The sequence below is a fragment of the Panicum virgatum genome, chromosome 7N, assembly GCF_016808335.1.
Source record: "Panicum virgatum strain AP13 chromosome 7N, P.virgatum_v5, whole genome shotgun sequence".
Lineage (NCBI taxonomy): Eukaryota > Viridiplantae > Streptophyta > Magnoliopsida > Poales > Poaceae > Panicum > Panicum virgatum.
Window position 1 is genome coordinate 33,281,324 of NC_053151.1, and position 19,775 is coordinate 33,301,098.

General features: G+C 50.2%; 2 protein-coding genes and 1 pseudogene across 2 annotated transcripts; 2 read left to right on the forward strand and 1 right to left on the reverse strand.

The window, feature by feature from the left end:
* Nucleotides 1-429: 429 nt before the first annotated feature.
* On the forward strand, nt 430-4,035 carry LOC120682378 (plant UBX domain-containing protein 4-like). Its single transcript, XM_039964247.1, has 4 exons — nt 430-727; nt 2,109-2,421; nt 3,279-3,374; nt 3,472-4,035. The coding sequence occupies exons 1-4, from the start codon at nt 555-557 to the stop codon at nt 3,841-3,843; spliced, it is 954 nt and encodes a 317-aa protein (XP_039820181.1). The 5' UTR covers nt 430-554; the 3' UTR covers nt 3,844-4,035.
* Nucleotides 4,036-6,854: 2,819 nt separating this feature from the next.
* On the reverse strand, nt 6,855-9,378 carry LOC120680752 (probable long-chain-alcohol O-fatty-acyltransferase 5). The gene has a single exon (XM_039962275.1). The coding sequence runs from the start codon at nt 8,985-8,987 to the stop codon at nt 7,713-7,715; it is 1,275 nt and encodes a 424-aa protein (XP_039818209.1). The 5' UTR covers nt 8,988-9,378; the 3' UTR covers nt 6,855-7,712.
* A 942-nt stretch (nt 9,379-10,320) lies between these two features.
* On the forward strand, nt 10,321-18,363 carry LOC120681168 (annotated as a pseudogene).
* The last annotated feature ends 1,412 nt before the right edge of the window (nt 18,364-19,775 follow it).

Here is a 19,775-nt window from a genome sequence, read left to right on the forward strand (position 1 = left end):
CATCATCGATTGAGAATATTTTCGACCAACCTCTTTTTTGAAGGGTCCCTCTAGGCACGTAATAAGTAAATAATCATCGAGATAATATTCCTTGGATTGCTTAGGATAGGACATGAGCAATCCAAAGATAAGAGAGATATCGTTGTTACACGAGTACAAGCACCTGTAATACGACGCCACTTCCCTTAGCCTTTATCCAACACATGGGCTTCGACTACGACGAAAGCCTCGGATCGGGCCTTCTTGCGTAGACGCGTCGGTGCGTGCGCGTTCCTTCTCGGCCCAACAGGCCTCTAACGATACGGGGCACCGTCGCATCGCACCGCCGCCGCCGTCCTCGTCACCGTCCGATTTTCTTCTCCTGCTGCGGCAACGCGTGCGTGATGCCTCCGCAACCGCGGGCCCCTATATTCCAATCCCCACCACGCCTCTATCAACCCACCCGAAGCAGAGCTGTTCGACTCGCCGAGTACACACGACGCGACTCGTCGAGCCAAGCGCGAGCCAAACCCTACCCCCAGCAGCCGCGACCCCGATCCCCCACCACACCGGCGATGAGCTCCTCCTCCAACGGCGGGAAGAAGCCCGCGGCCGGCGGCGGCCGCGGGGGGCCCACCATACGCACGCTCGCCGACATCAACCGCGGGCCCGCAGGCTTCCCAGGCGCCGGGGGCAGCGGCAGCGACTCCGACGAGCCCCAGGAGTACTACACCGGCGGCGAGAAGAGGTATATCTCAGTCTCTATCGGCGGGTTATGTTGACCGATTGGCTTTACTGGTAGGGTCTCCTGGCGATCGTGCGTGCGGGTATGGGAATCGCAGCCTCTTAAGTTTCTGATCTATTAGGTCCTCTCGTTAGTGTGAGAACGGGTTTCCGGGTGAATTCGTTGGATTTGGGTTTGTTCGGCGTTTCCATCTGTTAGTTTTGCGTGGATTTGCTTTTGATTCCCATGCGAGCTCTGCGAGATATTGGGCAACTGTGTGAGCGGTAGCAGCCTATCAGTTGCAACAAACCAAAAATTTGAGTTGAGTTACTACTTTTTAGTCGGAATTATGCATGATCGGATTGCGCTTAGCATGATTTGGGTGCGCGTGTGCTTGTTTATTTTGGATTATGCGATATTTCTGTCTATGGAAAGTCACCAGGTGAAAAATGCGAATCATCCACACTTAGACTACTAGTAAGCAACATGCTCTTTGCGCCTTGGAACAAAATCAATGCAGCTGTTGGATATTAAAATTTGTGCTAGATTCTCTGACCGAAATTTAGTAGTGAATTATATATCCACCTATTCCGTGCATCCCTCGAAAGGGCGTACCCAGTGCCGTAGGCTTCCCGCACTGTGCGGGGTCTGGGGAAGGGTTGTCTTTAAGCCCCATGCCTTACCCACACAAATGTGCATCCCTCGAAAGATGACGGAAAATTGTTCTACACATGTAGCGATGCGCTAGCAAAAAATATTTCTCTTATACAAATCTTGTTGTGCAAACCCTTTATTTATTTAACTATTTAAGTTGCCTTGAAATTCCTTATCGTTATGTGAGTATTTTGATTGTGATTTGATGTAATGAATCATAAACATTAGGTGGTGGGTAAGAAACACTGAACATAGCCACTGAAGCCTTAAGGTACCAAAAATTGTTATTGTAGATATCACATCTAAGTAGTTTATTTGAGTCAGCAAAAAAGTTGTTTTGAAGTTACAATAGAGGACACATGCCCTAGTAATTTCTTTGGGCACATTGATTGATTATTTCAATTTCAGTATAACAATGATGTGCAACATGATTTTTGAAAGAAAGAAAAACGATATGTGCCTGGTATTTAGGTGGCCGGTTCTTTCAGGCCTGGTATGTAGGCCGGTTCTTCCAGTCTTAAATATGTAGAATTTGGTAGTTGTAAAACATGCACTGATTTGGTTGGAACTCTTGGGGGGGGGGGGAACTTTATGTGGGAGGCCAAAAGAAAGGAGAATTTCTAATAGTTGCACTTGCACCTCAAAAAAAAAAGGACGTACCCAGTGCCGTAGGCTCCCGCACTGTGCGGGGTCTGGGGGAGGTTATTTTTTCTTGTGTTCTTTTAAGTGATTTTTCTTTATATACGTGCAGTGGGATGCTTGTTCAAGATCCGACTAGAAGGAATGACGTGGATGCAATCTTTGAACAAGCGAGGCAGACGGGTGCTATCCAAGCACCACCAACCCCTTTCCTTGATAGCCAGTCATCCAGCTCGAGGAGCTTTACAGGGACTGGCCGACTGCTTTCAGGGGAGACAGCACCATCTGCTGCGCCTGCGGCTGCGTCTGCATCTCAGGAACCAGTTCACATACTCCACGTCATACACTTATGGAACAATGGTTTCAGTGTAGATGACGGTCCACTGAGAGCCTATGACGATCCTGCAAATGCAGAATTCATTGAGGTGATTCCTTCTGCATGATATTTCTGGATAACTTTATCTATACCAAGTACTCCCTCTGTTCTCCAGTAGATACTGTATAAGAATGTGTCGTCAAACTTGAGAAACTTTGACCACTACCATATGAATAAGTTCAAAAGTTGTTGCATAAAATGGCACTAGTAGAACAATGGTCAAACTTTTGAATTATAGACTGAAGAAATGTCAAAACCAATAAGTAAATTGGAGGGAGATTGTTGGGTCCTGCAAGCCACAATCTACAAGCTGAAACTAACAGGGCCTTAAGAGATTGTTGGATCCGGCAAGCTACAATCTTCAAGCTGAAACTAACAGGGCCTTAATACAGGTTATCATGTTGAAAATTCCATTAATTCCATTAGTCATTCAACCACTTTCTTGGGCCCAATATATGGTTCACACGACATGTGAAACTCAGTCTTTGACTCGAAATATGAGCTGGAATCTCAAAAGCACCCTTAAATTAACTCATTAAAACTTGACACAGACCTCAGGCTTACTGTGCCATTGTTTTGTGCCAGAAAAAAAAAACATAAAATGGTTTGGCTGCATTGCTGGTTCTCTGTTATTTTCTTTTTCATGATATGCATGTCTTGTACAGCATAAGGTTGGGCTGTTTTCAATATAAAGATTTGGTGAGCTGCTATTTAAGTTGTCGGTTAAGTATTGTAACAGAGCATCATGGACTGTTTGGCTGCCTTTTTTATCTTTCTGTATATCATGTAAATGAATAAGTATGAATAACATGATTGCTGAGGCTTAAGATTTCCTGGTGTAAGATTTGCTGTGGTTCTTCATAGCTAAATGAATTCATGCCAACCTTGCCTTTGTTTGGTTTTCAGAGCCTTAAGATGTCCCGGTGCCCCCAGGAACTGGAGCCTGCTGACAGAAGCACACCAGTTCATGTGAATATTATGAAAAGACTTGAAGATTACCGGGTAAGTTCTCTACCCTTCATCCATCTATGGCTGATCTAGTTGCATTCGCAATACCTCAAGTCCAGTACATTTATCCTCGCTTGTCTTGCTCATGTAGGAACCGATAAGGCCTCGTTCAGCTTTCCAGGGTGTTGGAAGAACCCTTGGAGGTTCTTCTACAGATGAAAGTTCAGCACCTGCTCCTGCTTCAGCGGCCTCTGCTGCTTCGAGGTCCACCAGCTTCGTTGTAGATGACTCCCAGCCATTTACATCCATACAGCTGAGGCTGGCTGATGGCACTCGCTTGGTCGCCCGGTTCAACATGCACCACACTGTGGGCGACATCAGATCCTTCATTGATGCATCCCGGCCTGGAGCTGCGAGGTCGTATCAGCTGCAGACTGGCTTCCCACCCAAGCAGCTGACCGACCCAACCCAGACTGTTGAGCAAGCTGGTCTGGCGAACTCTGTTATCATGCAGAAGATCTAATGCTTCAGCGAGCTGGGAACCCAGATGCATAATGCGTCTTTTGAAACTTGGTATCGTCAGAGTGGTTGGTAACTGGCCTATTGCCGTGTCAGCCTCTTTGACAACCTATCGGAGTTTATAAGTTGTCAGTGAACATGTATACATTCCTATTTACAGCAACTACTGAAGTGCCACATTGACTTTTTCTGCGTCTGCCGTCTGGTTGATTGTTATTGACGTTTTCTGCATCAACCGCATCCAATTAATTGTACTAAAATCACCATAAAATGTCTTGAAAATGTTTTTTATATTATAAATATTAATATATTCTCTAACCATTTGAATTGAGCATAAGACAAAAAGTAAAATATATCCCTTCAGAACGAAAGGGAGTAGAATTCAAATATGACAAGATCGATAGCGAGCATGGCTCAAAATTATCAATCTGAATATGCATACTAGATAAGTTTCGAGTCCGACGAGGCGACAGTGAGGGGTCTCAATTTTGATCTTTGTAACTGGCATTTAAAAAAATGAGAAATTTCAAAAATTGACATCCAACTCGTGTGCCTTTCAAGATTTGACATTCTAACCCATATGTCAATGACTCAAATTGACCTCACATGTCAGTGTGATAACGATGTCAAATCTTGAAAGACCGCTGAATTGAGACCCAAATATCAAAATCTCTCCATTTAAAACCCCCGCAGCAAGACCTCAAACACGCGAACTCTTTTCTATACGCACTTACTTTCTTCTTCTTTTTTGAAAAAAAACACTCTTGATCATGCAATACGAACATATATTATGGCTATACGGGTCATTTGACGACATTCATGCTATAAAATATATCGAAGGGGGGCTTGCGACGGTAAGGGGTGGAGGGGCACTAGCCCATGGTGGGCGGGGGCGGCGGCGGCGGCGGCAGTAGCAGCGGAGGGGATGACTGGGCCAAGTCCCGTCTGTTAAATTCATCTGTACCCTCCATTTCCAAGTTTCTTTCCAAACCAATCCGTCTATTTATCACGCGCGTTACTAAATGCAAAGCTATCGCAGAAGGCAAAGTAGAAGCCACTATATCGTGCATCTTCCACCTTGAGCAAGGGCGTCTATTAAACTCGTCTGTTCTCCTTTTCCCTCCACTTCCAAGTCCCCTCCCAAACCGATCCATTTATTTATCGCGTGCGTTACTGACTGCAAAGCTATCACTCAAGGCACTGTACATCTTCCACCTCGAGCAAGGGCCGCGAACGAGGGTTGCGAGGTAGGGGAGGGGGAGAGGGTGGCCGGCGAGGGGTGAGTGGTGCGGGGAGTGGCCGCCAGCGAGGTCACTGACGCCCGGGGTGGTGGAGGGGTGGCGGTTGCTGGGGCTTCCATGGCCACCGGACCTAGAGGGAGGGGCTGGGGCAGTGACAGCTGGGCGGGGCCGGGCGGTGGCCTGCGATGGGCATGAGGAGAAGGCGGCGTGCCGGCGAGAAAGGTTAGCGTGGCGCCGGAGCTGGGGAGAGGGTAGCGATGGTTGGAGCGGACGAGGGTGTCTATTCATCGCTTCTGCGATTTTCGCCGCTCCTGTCGCAGAAGAGCTTTGGCACGCTGCTCCCCCGCCTCCCCGGTGCCACTCTCGGCACCTTCGCTGCCGCCCTCCACCGCAGCAAAATCCTAACCAAACTTGACGCCCGTCGATCACCGCCTCCTCTCCTTGCCCCTGCCGGCGGCCACCCCCCACCGGGTGTCATACTCTGCCCCGCCCGCGGCGCTTCGCCCTCCGTAGGCCGAACCGTTGCCGCTGCTCGTCCTCCGCTGCCCCGACCCCTCTATCGCCGGCGGTCATGGAGCTCCCCTGGACCTTGGCAACCCGGAACCCTAAAGCTCTGTTGCCTCCACCACCACCCCGACCCCCGACGACCTTGCTGGCGGCTGCTCTTACCACCTACCACCCCTCCCCGGTCACCCCCTCCCCTAGCTCGTCGGCTACCGCCCCTCCCTCCCCTGGCTTGAGATCGAAGATGAATAGGGGACAACGCGCCGCGCGTGAGCTGCTTCTGCGATGTGTTGGTTGGAAATCATACGCGTGATGAATTGTCTTTACGGGAGCAGATGGGGACGTCTATTTGCAGCGCGCGCGTGGGTGGCCACGATTCCATCGTACAAGCCGCCACTCCCCCGCCTCCGGGCGCCTCCATCTCCACCTCCGGCCGCCGGATCTTGCCGCCTTCGCCTCTTCTGCGACGCGCGTGATTCTAGTCGCGCGCGCCATAAATAGATGGCTCTGGAGCGGACGGCGGCGGAAGAAGTAACTTACATGCGATTGGATCGCAGGAAGTCATGGAACAAATAGAAACCTCCCCCACCCCGGGGGCATCTATCGCAGATGCGGCCGGTTTGCCCTCCACCACTGTATAACCCCTAATTTTTTTTAGAAAATTGTACGGCCCATAAATGAAAAGCAAAAGCTCCACCCTACTACATTTGATTGGGGTGGAGGAAAAAAAATGACAACTCTATTAACTCATTACTTTCAGCTTAAAAATAGAAATTGTTCTAAAATAAATAAAATATTCCATAAAAATAGAGAATAAATTAAAATATCATATTAAATTAAATTGTTCTATGCACAAGAAAATATGTTTCGAGAACAGGATTTGTTCCGAAAAAAGTTGTAGAATAACGATAAAATCCAAAAACATAAATGTATCCTTAAACAAATGAAAATGTTCTAAGGAAAAATTGATTTGAATTAATAAAATTATTCTGAGAACAAAATAAAATGTTTTGGAAAAAATATTCTGGAATAAATGTTCTCAAACAAATAAAAATGTTCTATTGAAAATATGATATAAATTTGAAGATCTTGAATTGAACATAACGTACAACTGAAAGTTGATTGGACAATGGAAGTAGAAAATATAGAGCTTAACGACTTCCCAAGAAAAAGAAAACAAATAAAACAGCAGGCCAGCAGCACTGCGAGGCGGGTCTATTCGCCACCACTTGCGCGATGAATAGAATCTGCGCCGAACCCACGCAAACAACCCATTCTCTCCGCACCCTATCCTATCATTTTCCTATCATCTATCGGGTCGGATCACGTTCGGATCGGTCACTTCGAGTTTGGAATAAAAATATGTTGGCCTATACCTAACGCATAACATGGTCAAGTCGGGTTGGATCGGGTTGGTCCGCAATTTTGTGTGCAATTTTCGAGTTTAATTGGCTTTTTTCACTTGCGAGTTAAATATTTCAGCCCGTATTTAACCCGTCACTTGTTTGGATCGGATTGAATTTTTTCTGGACGGGTTGAATCGGATTTATCGGGTCAGATGGCCCGTTATCAGGTCTGCCTCTTTTAGAGATGGCAGCGGATCGGGTTCAGTGTGGGTATCCACGGGTTTCGGTTTTTCGGGTTTGGTGTTGGTTTTTCACCCACAGTTTTCAGGTTGGGGTTTGGGTTTAGTTTCGGGTTTTGGTTTCCACCCGTGGATATCCAATAGATATCTGAAATAAATCATTTGCAATTAAAACTCATGTTTTATAATACATTAGTGATAACTTGTTTACTTAAATTATTAAATTTATTGAAAGTTGACTCATAAAAATATTTATTATTTGTTGCCTCTTATTTATACATGTGAATATGTGTATATTTATCCGTGGGTTTCGGGTATCCATTTGAGTTTCGGGTATCCGCGGATTTGATTTTGGTGATGAATTTCCACCCGAATCGGTTTCGGGTTCGAGTTCAGGTTTTGATTTCGAGTTTCGATTTTGGGTGCATGGAGACTCGATCCGATCCGAACCCGACCAGTTGCCATCTTTAGGCTCTCCGCACTGGGATCTGTATCCCGTCCTTGAGTATGGGATAGAGAAAAATTTTGCTGCAGCGGGGCTCTCTATTCCATCAGCAAGCGTTGCGGACGAGAGTCCCGTCCGCCATGCCCAGCGCAATACAGAAGCTGCGCTACCGGCCAGCGTGGCGCGGGCCCCGCACCGTCCAACGGCCTCGCGCCGAGAGAGAGGGGGGGGAGAGGCGTCCGCCGCCGCCGCCGCGAGGAGGAGGATGCGCAGGCGCAAGGGAGGAGGGGGCCTGGCCGTGGGGATCCTCCACCTCCGGCGGCCACCGCGCATGCAGGGCGGGTCGAGTGCGGGCCGCCGCACTTGCCCCTTCCTTGCCGCGTCCGCCCGCCCGCAGCAGCCCCGCCACACCGCGGCTGCCTCGCCGCGGCGCGTCCGCCCTGCCATGCTCCGCGCAGCGCCGCACCCCGCCCTCCTCCGCGACGCGCAGCGCCGCCGTCATGCTCCGCGAGGGGAAGGGGATGGGGAGGCGCGAGCGGCCGCCAACGCCCTCTGCCCTGCCACCACCGCTCGGCCACCGCGCACGCGCCGTGCAGCGCGAAGAACGCGGTCACCTCCCCGGTCCCGGCCTCGAGCGTGATGTAGTAGAACATGACCTCGTGCATGGCCCCGGACACGAGGAACGCCGCGAGCACGCCCGCGGTGGCGCCGAGGCGGGCGCGCACGGGGCGGTACACGCAGGGCCGGAGGACGCCCGGGACCATGAGGTTCCACCGGCGGCCCCAGAAGTCGCCGAGGGAGGAGGCGAGGTAGGGCCGGTCGAACTGCGGCTCCAGCTCGGCGCCCAGCAGCGCGCGGGCGAGCGCCGCGGCGGACGCGAGGAAGAGCTCGAGCATCAGGTACACGTGCGCGTCGTCGAACACGGGCACGGCGTACGCTGGCATCCGCGCCCTGTAGCGCCGGGCGGAGACGAGCGCCGCGAAGAGCGCCGCCTTGGCTGCGTAGGACATCAGGAATCCGGAAGGGAGAGCGCGGGACGGCCGATGCTGCTGCTGCTCGTGCCGGACCTTGACGTGCAGCGCGGCGCACGCGACGAAGCGCCCGAGCGGGAGGGCGGGGTGGAGCGGCCCGTGGCCGGCGGCGAGGAGGAGGAGCTTGAAGCCGCAGAGCCAGACGAGGAAGAAGGCGGAGATGGTGCGGAGGTGGATGGAGGCGAAGGCGAAGGGGAGGACGGGGAGGAGGAGGAGCACCGGGAGGAGCGCCGCGAGGCGGGGGATCCCGGAGCTCAAGCGCGCGGTAGCGAGTCGCGCGTAGGAGAGGGCCCCAGCCGCCGCGGCCGAGACCACGGCGAGGCCGGCTACCTCGGACGCCATGGCTGCCTGGCCGCCTGGCCCTCGTTCGTTGACCACGGCGGCCGCCGGCCGGTCGAGATCCGGGCGGAGTCGCGTGATGCCGATAGAACTGGCGATGGAATATTGTGCTAGCAGAAATGGCGATAAAAAAACGAAGAATCCATCATGTGCCACGCGTTCCCTTCCGTATGCATCTGAAAACCGCCGTGTCTTCTTCTATGTCCACCCTCGTGCCGTGCGATTGGCGTCCAAGGTTCTGTTGTTGGGCTTGAATGCCACAGGAACTGGACGGTGGTGACGAACCGCAGTAACGGCGGTGATGTGCTGATGTAGATGAGAATGCGAACACTGAGCCGCCGACGAGCCGAGCAGGCGATGCGAGCACCGGTGCGCGTGCAGAGGGCCGGTGACACCGCCACGCGCGATGCACCACGGTAGTATGGGCCGCAGCTTAAGAGGCACATGGTGTCGGGCCGTTTGGTCTGTTTCGGCCCGGTTCTGCCCCGCCGGCCGGCCGACCGGCCGGCGCCAAACGTGGCTGGTGGCTCGCCGGTCGTCGCCCAGAGCTAGAAGAGCAGACGTACAGGATCCACGTCATTTGACACAGTTACTGTGGCCCAGGCGTTTGGTAGCTAGCTAGCCGCGGTAGGACGAAGCAGCAAGGTCCCCCGGCGCGCGGCCGGCCAACGCGCCTCGAAATGAAAGCGATGAATTCCTTTCTTCATTTATGGATCTACCCGGGGCCGGGCTGATGAGTACCTGGCCTTGACCTGGTGATCTTGGATCAAGGATGCATGATCACGCGCCGCGACTTCCATGATGGGACTAGGGATGGCACCCGCGGGTGCGGGTTTGGCAAAAACCCACCCGCGGAGCAGGAGAAAACCCGTCCGCGGCAAGACCCACGGGTGGATTTCTGGACCCGCACCCGCCGGGTTTTGGGCGGGTCTCGGGCACCCGCGGGTTTCGTCGACTTCGCCACCGCGCCGTGCCTGTTGGTCACCGTCTTCGTCGTGCTCGAGGCCGCAGCCGCCGCGACATGCCCGCAGATCGCTGCCTTCGCCGTGTTGGAGGCCGCCGCCACTGCGCTGTGTACGCAGTCGGCTGTGCTGGTGAGGGGACTGGGGAGATCCGACCGGCAGCTTGCCCCGGCGGCTGGATCTCTCCACCACAGAGGAGAGGGAAGCCAAGGAGGAGGGCGACTGCCGCCGCAGCTCAACGCCGCCGACCAGCACCAGACCAAGGAGGAGGAGGACGCCAAGGGGGAAAGGATCAAAGGAAGAGGAAGGAGGAGAGGCTCGCAGTGGGCCCCGGCGCCTTCGCCGCCATGGTCCCCTGGGAGTCCGGCTGCGACATGAAGGAGCGAATGCGCCGGTACTCCCGCACTGCTCACGCCTTCGTGCTCGTGGCGGTCCTGGCGGAGGTGGAGAGATCCGGCCGTCGGGGCAAGCTGCCGGCCGCCGCGCGCTGTAGGGGCAAGCCGCCGGCTGCCGCGGGTCGCGCCTGAGGTGGGGAGATCCGGCGTCGTAGGGGCAAGCGGCGCGCGCTGGCCATCCCGCGCCGCAGGGGCAAGGCGGGAAGCCGAGGGAGAGAGGTTAGGGGAGGGAATTGGGATGGGGAATGGGGGCGATGGGCGCCAAGCAGCCGAGCGGCCGCCGAGTGAGGGAGGGGTGAGACCGAGAGTGAGAGATAGACTAGGATTTCTAATATATATATCACGCATATTGGGCTAGGCTTACTCCATTTGGGTTGGGCCTTGTTAGTTTCGGGCGGGTGCGGGTGCACCCGCGGGTGGAAATCAAGATCCACACCCGCAAATTGCGGGTGCGGGTGCGGGTGCACCCTCGGGTCTATTTTGGGATGCGCACCCGCACCCATCGGGTCCAAAACCCGCGGGTGCCCGCACCCTCGGGTCCAATTGCCATCCCTAGATGGGACGAGAGAGGTCTCCACATCGGCGGCGTAAATGCTCATCCGATTTTGACCAGCCAAAGTGTGTCTTGCTTGCACAAGACAGGTGAGTAGTAGAAACGATCGACCGACGCGGTTGAAACACGATGCATCACAGCATAATACATGAGGAACTAAGACCTCGTCTGGATCCAAGCGAAACCGTAAAAGTGCTAAATTTAGCACTAGCTAATCTAAACGAGAGTGCTAATAATAGCATGAGTTAAAACTTAAGTAACACTCAAGAACTTTAGCATGTGTGTGGGTGCTAATATGTGCTATAGTTTAGCATTCAACTTTACCTCATCCAATCAGGCTCATTGTTTTTTTAAAGAAATCTAAACCAGCATGTATTGTTTTTTAAATAAAAATGAGAGTGGATTAAACGATTCAGATCTAGGTTACAGGTGCAGCTCCATGGATAACATTACCGATAAATCAAGTTGAAAGTGCACCGGCTTCTAGATCTTTGGGCTGTTTCATAATAGCCAGCCCAATATGAAGAGCAATAACAAAATGATTTTGAACTATCTCCTCCCAAATACTAGTCTAATGGGTGAGCACTCCCTCACACTTATAAGTGTCGTGCTACTCCACTCTCCACAAGCAAAGTGGGGCTATTCCCAACAAAACGAACTCACAATAATGTCTGAGCATTATCACAACTTTGTTCATAGCACGATTGATATGCATCTAGGAGAGTGGGAGCAAGAAGCTTTACACACATGTAATGCATCTTATTTTTCATATGCGCATGCATGGCAATAATACGCTATATATTACCAGCTGTAAACACAACATTATATTCTCTCTGGTAAAAGAACCACATGCGGGTTACATTACATATATGCAGTGAGTGAGTTGTTTCAACTTAATTAGAATATATGTGATATCTCTTAAAAAATGATATGGCTAGAATTAATTTGTAAGCAACTCTAGCATCGACTGACATACGTAATATATGGACTATCTGAACGTAACTAGTTACTGTATATCTAACAGTAGGAAATAATGCATGTAGAGCTGTACTACTAACTGGTTATACAGACATACAGTACTTAAGTTTAATTCCAATGTTGCTATGCCGTGCAACCAATGAACCAAATTGTTTGAATCAAAAGAACAATGCATGCCACAGACCTAGCAAGGAACTTAGAAATACCGTAAATTAACAAGATATCTACAAGACAGGATCTTTGGAGTGTGTATGGACTGTACATTTGTACTAGAGGTTCGTAGCTAACATGGAGAAATAAAAATGAAAAGTTGGTGCTCATCTGACGTATTTCACAATTTATTCGCTAAACTACATATCAATATAGTTGTACAAATGAACTTTGTGCAGATACCAAGAATGCAAAAACATCTAGGTAAAAGTTAAAGAACCAGACCATGCTTGTCGCTACCAAATAACATATATTTTTTGACCAAAACACTTTCCATTGTTTCCTTAATATTCTGAGGTACCATTAGTTAAAGGATTCAAAACTATAAAATCCCCATAAAGACAACAACTTTTTTTCAGGAAACACTGGACAAGTATTTGAGAGTGCTGTACGTGAGTGTATATAATATATAATACAATGACAGAATAATCGATATGAAACAATGCATATATCTACTACTTGTCATGTTATAGACTATTTCTTCTCTGCTTTTTCTCGAAGAACCCATTTCTTTTCTGTTAGAAGACTTCAATCCTCACATTGGGTGTTGTTGCGCTGCTATTGCATTGGAAAAGAAAGAGGTGCATGTGAAGATTGAAGGACTGCCTCAGCTAATTGACAGCCAATACGCCATCATGGCATGCTAGCAGGGCCGGGGCTAGCTCTTACTCATGCTCGTGATTTGCATTGTGAATATGCATGTGGTTGGGCTCTAATGTAATGAACCGTGCTTCTTTTCACAAAGAAAAGATACTATACAAAGTAAAGCTAAACTTACAAGTTCTTAAAGAATTAGCAAGAAGATCGAATCCAGAAGATGCACATATATTTCATGTTGGTCATCTCCTACTATGAGTGATCTTATATCTCTCTAGGGTCTAGACAACAACAGGGATAGTTACGGACAGATGTGTATTCGGATCATCGATCAATCAAGAAACAACATGCATGCATAGGCGTCAAACTAATCACTGAAGTTCTTTAACTAGAAATCATAGATCAAAGAAAGAGAAATCCACATAACTCGTGAAATATTACATGAATAGAACAAATCCAAAACAAAGACTGAAAAGAAATCAATCGATATAATAAACGAATCTTGTTTGCACAAATCTTATATATATATATATATATATATATATATATATATATATATATATATATATATATATATATAAAAGACCGAACGGGAACCTGCATGTAGAAGTAACATATAGAGCATAGCATGACATACTCTTGCACAAGTACGTAGATCCTAGCTGGAAAGAAAACGGATTATTTCGGACCAAGACGCTTGATTCCCCAAAGCCACGGCGCAGCAGTGTACAAAAGAAGCTAGCTGAAGAGGAGCTAGTCTGCTGGAAGAAGACGAGTGAAGGAGAGGAGAACTGCACCGATCTGATGATGGCTTCTTGACTCACATGAGAGTAGTACCAGAGCAGATCGATCAACCACGCCATCATCATGCACCGTGCATCTCCCTCTCGCTTTCTGTCACCTCCCCCATCCCTCTCTCCTCCTCCGCCGGCCCCCTCGCACACCGCCGCCGCCCTTCTCTCTCCGCTCCCCCTTTCTCATCGGCTATAGCTTCTCTCCAGCCTCTTCCTCTTGGAAGTGGGTGGAGGCGACTCTTGAGGTGCGGTGTGGCAATCATGGCGGCCGAGGGCCCGAGTTGCTCGGGGGCAGCATGATTGCATCTTGGAAGTAGCAGGGGGAGGAGAGGCTGCAGAGGCTCCTCGCATCACATGGTGTGGCATGACGGAGGCACACATCTCCCCCTTGGTTTTATTGGGCTCCACGATCTGCCTAGCTTGCTAATCTTCTTTCTAGGGGTTCCTTCCCCCTTCCTCCTATAATGTGACGGTGACGGCAGTGGATTATGATGGAGTTTGGCCAATCTCCAAGGCTACCTAGGGCATTTCTATGGCCAACCTTTGGCCTTCCCTTGGAGCCAGTAAAAAAGAAGAAGCAATACATCAGTGATACCTACGGATGTTTTTCTTTTATTTTACTACCATCTGTAAAATCTAAAAAATGGGATATATTATTAGCCATATATGCTATAAATTATAAAAGTAATAATTTCCACAACTCCAGTTCTCCATGCTAATGAAACAAAGGGCATATGACGTAATTCAAAATTTGAGTAGTGAAAAATTATAGTTATTTGAATTTTTATATAGTGCAAAAAATAATTTATTAACAGTACAGATCGTACATATAGTCATTATTAAGTGTGTGAAAAATCCATATCATCATTTTCCAGGGGGACATTAAATGAGGAGAAAATTTACAATGATTGAAAAAAAATAGGAGCCATCCATCTGATAAAATCCTACGGTGGTGAAGGTAAGAAGTGCCTAGAAGTACCTCGGATAAAGTACCTGGTACTTCTAAAATATGGGACCAAGTACCAAAAAGTGAGACCGAATGCTAATTTAATTTAATTTTTATAAAAAAATTTCATAGATCAACGGCTAGAAAAAAATTTAAGGTAAAAGTACCTGAAAGTATCTATTGGTACTTTACAATCATTGTAAAATAACTCTTAAATGAGACCTGAATACCTGATTTTTATTAATCCTTGGAGTCCGTAGATGCGACATGAATTCGATATCTTGATTAAAGTCCACGTGAGAGATTTGTAGTCTGAAGTTATTTTAAAATGTTATAGTACTTGCATTATCTACAAAATAGGAATGTGTCTTACACTAAAAATCTAATTTCGTTTGTTATCAAGTACTGAAATATTATTGGATTGACGTAGCCCTAAGATCCTCAATATGTTTCAATTTGCCGAGGTTAATGAATTACCGACCACAAGAGCTTGAAGCGACGAGATCAAATTAAAAAATACTGGCATGATCTTTTTTCTTAAAAAAGTAAAAAAGGAAAAAAGGAAAAAAAAGGCAAAGTTAACAGGTTGCTTTTTGTTTGAGAATAAACTAACTAGACTGGTGGTGGTGCAAGGGGAGCATAGAAAGAAGGGGGTAGGTGGGGTTTCTGTGTTTAGTTGGTGGGTTGGTTCTCAAAGATGTCTACCCTGGCCTCCTGCTTCAGTGCTTCTCTACCATGTATGAATTCGTTGCTGCGACGATATGCATGCATCTACTAGATTAAGGCTGTGTTTAGTTTGCGAAATTTTTTGGGTTTGGCTACTGTAGCATTTTTGTTGTTATTTGACAATTAATGTTCAATCATAGACTAATTAGGCTTAAAAGATTCATCTCATCATTTGCAGTTGAACTATGTAATTAGTTATTTTTTTCAACTGCATTTAATGCTCCATACATGTGTTCGGAGATTCGATGTGACAGGTACTGTAGGAAATTTTTTATGAACTAAACAGGGCCTAATTTCCATATGTCACATGTTAATCAGTCAACGTTGCTTACGGTGTATATAGTATATATGTTTCTTCAGTATATTATCACTCCACATCTGCATAGGTTTTCCCCAACGACATGCATGAAACTGAATGTACGTAATCCTCGCTCTTTACAGAAAACCATTAGATTCTATTACACTGGAAACTAAACCTTATATATTGACATGTTATTCTTTATAAGCTTGCAGAAACTTGACCTCAGTGCTTCAAAGAAAGAGCAAAAGAAAACCTCTTTCAATTCCAAGCAAGATGCAGCTGCGTGCATTGTTGGTCTTGTAAAGCACGCCGAATACACGTCACTGTAAGTTGTTGAGTTTCGCTGGAGGCGATGGCTGCGCAAAGAATACTTGTGTCAATGATCTAATCTGATTGTGTGGAGTTCCACAGAGCCTCGTGTCGATGCCCTAATCTAACTGGACGGAGTGGTGTGGTCGTTTTGTTGCCCAAATCCAACCGACCAGTGTGCGGCGCTTGTCGATATCCTAATCCGATCAGCCATAATTACATGTGTAGTTGTAGGTATTGTAGTTTTGATGTACAATTTTTAAATCTAATTTAAATATAAATTGGATCAATTCTCTTCTTCTATAAATATACGCCGAACCGCAAGGTTCTGCATTTTTTTTAAAAAAAAAAAGAATACGCGTCACATGTGACATGGTTAGCTATCTGTGATGCGCCCCTTCCAGAGAAGGGAAGGTACTGCCAGCGCTGTATGTTGTGTATGGAGCCACGGATGCTACCGCCTTTTTTTTTTGGTGATGGCGAATCACAGATTCACGAGGAAGGGAACCGGTTCCTCTGCCGTACTACAGAGGGACTCGGTGCCACTGATCTGCGGGCTTCATGATTCAGGGGCCACAGACCAGTGGGAGAGTCTCCTTACTGCAGAGGAGACTCATCCACGGAGAAGGTATGCACTGTGCACTGACTGGAATGTCATGGTTCGGCACCGATCTGTCAAGCGTCACGGCGCAGAGATCTCCCCAAGATCTTCGAGCTATGAGGACTACCGTCCCTTCAAAAAGATTTGGAACCTCGAACTGCTACGATCAAAAACAGCTACCCTAGGCTACACTGCTGCGAGAGTGAACGCATCGGCGTTGTGCAGCATTTGCTTTTCCGAAAGCCGAAAAAAGAAACAGATTCTACTCGCACTTCGTTCTTGGTTTCTGTTGGTTGAATCGGTAACCATTCTACAATTTGGTGTGGGTGTTTTTGGTTAATCTGTGAAAAGAGCTGCGCCAACCTGGCAACCTGAACTGTAGGATGTTTTTTTTTTCCGGCGCAGGAATTTTACAAAAAAAAATCTAAGTGCTGATTTGTATCGGAATAAATTCATAATACCACCAGACCATTTTACGAAAAGAAACAAGTGGCGCACGATTGGTCCGAGTCCCTCCTCTCTTCTCCGATCCGGACCAAGCGGCATTGATCCATCTATCGGTCCCTGGCTCCTTGCTGCGGCGCTGCAAATCCATGGAGCCAGGAGCCCGCCCAGCAGTGTCCCCTGAAGCGAAGGCAAGCGATGCGCATGGGCATTCATTCTCATGTGCCCAGGAGCCCCGCCGGCCGGTCACCTGTGATTCCGGGGATGTCGTCCCCGTCCGAGATCAAGCATTCATTTTCATGTGCCCGGCCGGCTGATGACGGATTGTCTCGTGCTGGCTGTTACTATGCCCCCATGTGTCGAGCGGCATGATAAGCCGGCAAGGGGGGAGGAGATCGCGAGGAATGATTGGTGGCCACACGGGCATCCGATGCAATCGCAGGCGCAGCTGCTGCTGCTGGGAGTAGCTCCCGCTGTGCCTGCCCTGGCACGGACCCATCTGGATTAGACTCCAGCCTTGCAAGTTGCAGCAGCCCTGGTCTATGTGAAAAACTGAGGTCCCGTTTAGTTTCAAAGGATAAGTCTATTTTACAACCTCGAACTGGTCAAGAAGTCTGTTTTTCAACCTCCTACTACGGAACCGGGTAACTTGGGCCCTCGAACTGTCAAAACCGTCCGAATCACCCCCTCGAGCACTGTAGCAAGCTGTTTTGAAGGTGGTTTTGCACACGTGGCACGCGGGGCCCACAAGTCAGTCCACGTCAGCACCTCCCTCATTTCTTCCCTCTCAATGACAAGTGGGTCCCACTGCCACCTCCTCCCTCCCTCCCTTCCTCAGCCAATGGCGCCACCAGGCCCGCGCCGCCTTTCAAGAAGCCAGCTCTCGCGCCGCCACCGTAACCGCAGGTGCTCTCGCTCAAGCCCCCGCTGGCGCGCAGTACCTCCACCACCAGCACCTGCCGCCCCCCGCCGGCACGCGGAAGCTGGCGCGGTACCGCCAGCAGCAGCACCGCGGCGGCGGCGGGTGCTCGTGCCGCCGCGCGTGCTGCCTCGCCGCGGGGTTCGCCCTCCTCGCGCTCTGCCTGGCCCTCGCCGCGGCGTGCCTCGCGTACCTCTACTACCGCCCGCGCCCGCCGTCGTTCCACCTGCAGCCGCCGGCCCCCGTGCGGCTCCGCCTCGGCAACTCCTCGGCGGCGCCCGCCCTGGACGCCACCGTGGGCACCCGCGCCGTGTCGTGGAACCCCAATGAGCGCGTCGCGTTCCGGTACGGCCGACGCCGACGGGGACGTCGCGCTCAGGTGGGCGCCCGTCGCCGGGTTCGACCACGCACCGCGGGGCGTCGCCGCCGTGGCGTTCGTGGCCACCGCTAGGGGCGTGGTCGTCGACGAGGCCGTCGCGGCGCGCGTGCGCGACCGGTACTGGAGGCGGCAGCAGGCGTTCAGGGTGGTGGTGGACACCCACATCGGCGTCCGCGTTGGGGCGCTGCGCACTGGCATGGTGCCGGTCCGGTTGGTGGGGCACAAGAGGGAAGGGCGGCGGCGGCGGAGCAAGAGAGGAAGGTGAGGGAGGATCGGAGGAGTGATGGCAGGAGAGGGAGGGCGGCAGTGGAGCGGGAGAGGGAGGGGCGGAGGCGGTGGAGCGGGAGAGGGAGGAGGTAGGGGCGACAGTGGTGGAGCAGGAGAGGAAGGAGGTAGGGGCGACGGCGGTGGCAGAGCAAGAGAGGGAGGCCGGCGGCACACGTGTGCAAAACCACCCTCAAAACAGCTTGCTACAGTGCTCGAGGGGTGATTCGGACGGTTTTGCCAGTTCGAGAGCCTAGGTTACCCGGTTTCGTAGTAGGAGGTTGAAAAACGGACTTCTTGACTAGTTCGAGGTTGTAAAATAGACTTATCCCTTCTAAAAAAGTTCACACAGTATCCGTCACATCGAATATTCGGACACATGCATGAAGTATTAAATGCAGTTGAAAAAATAACCAATTACACAGTGTAACTAATTATCACGAGATGAATCTTTTAAGCCTAACTAGTTCATAATTAAACATTATTTGTCAAGTAATAACAAAATGTGACACAGTGCCAAAATCTAAACTTTTTCATCAACTAAACACACCCTGACCGAACTCGTTTGCATCATCTGGGAATCTCACAGAAACTATGAAAAAAAAGTAGTCAGCATCTTTGTTTCCGGACACGGTAGAAAGACCAGCATGCACGTCATGCAGCTGGGCTTGGGCGTGGTCGCGACTAGTGGATTGAGATTGTCTGATTGATTCCCTTGAACCAACTGAACCCAGGGTGCAGCCTTTTTAACAAGTTTTACCTTTCTTTTCGTGCGTCCCCCGGTCTGCCGCCCAGCCGTCTGCATGTCCAGGCAGGCAAAAGCGATCTCGATCCATGTACTACAACAACTTGCGTTCAGACCAGGACGAGAGCCAAAAGGCGTCCCTTTGTCCTCTTGCAGGGGCAAAGCGTCAGGTTAGGGGAGAAAAGGAGCCCAAAGCCGTGCCCATGGGTCAAGATGGCAACGGGTAGAAAAAACCCGCAAATTCGCGGACACCGAACCCGTTGGGCGCGAATTCGGGTCTGGGTTTGTACCCGCGGGCGCGGGTACGACTTCAAACCCGACGGGTATTTGCTAACGGATTTCAAAATTTGATACCCGAACCCGCAAACCCGCATAGCCGCTGACATGTGGGGCCAAAACCATGAGTATATATAATAGTTTCTAGGGTTGGCGGTTCCCACTCTCCCAGCCGCCACTCACCGCGACTCCAAGCCGCAACCCGCAAACCCCATCGCCCCTGCGCCCCCATCCCAACCCTCGGGCGCTCGGCCTCCAGGGCCGCCGGCTCCCCTCCGTCGGTGTCTCCCCCTCCGGCCGCTGCTCTCTTCCACCTCCCGCTCTCGGCACCCTCTCCCACCCCGACCAGGCCTCCGCAACCGGCGCCGGTCGCGCCGCCGCTCACCTTCCCC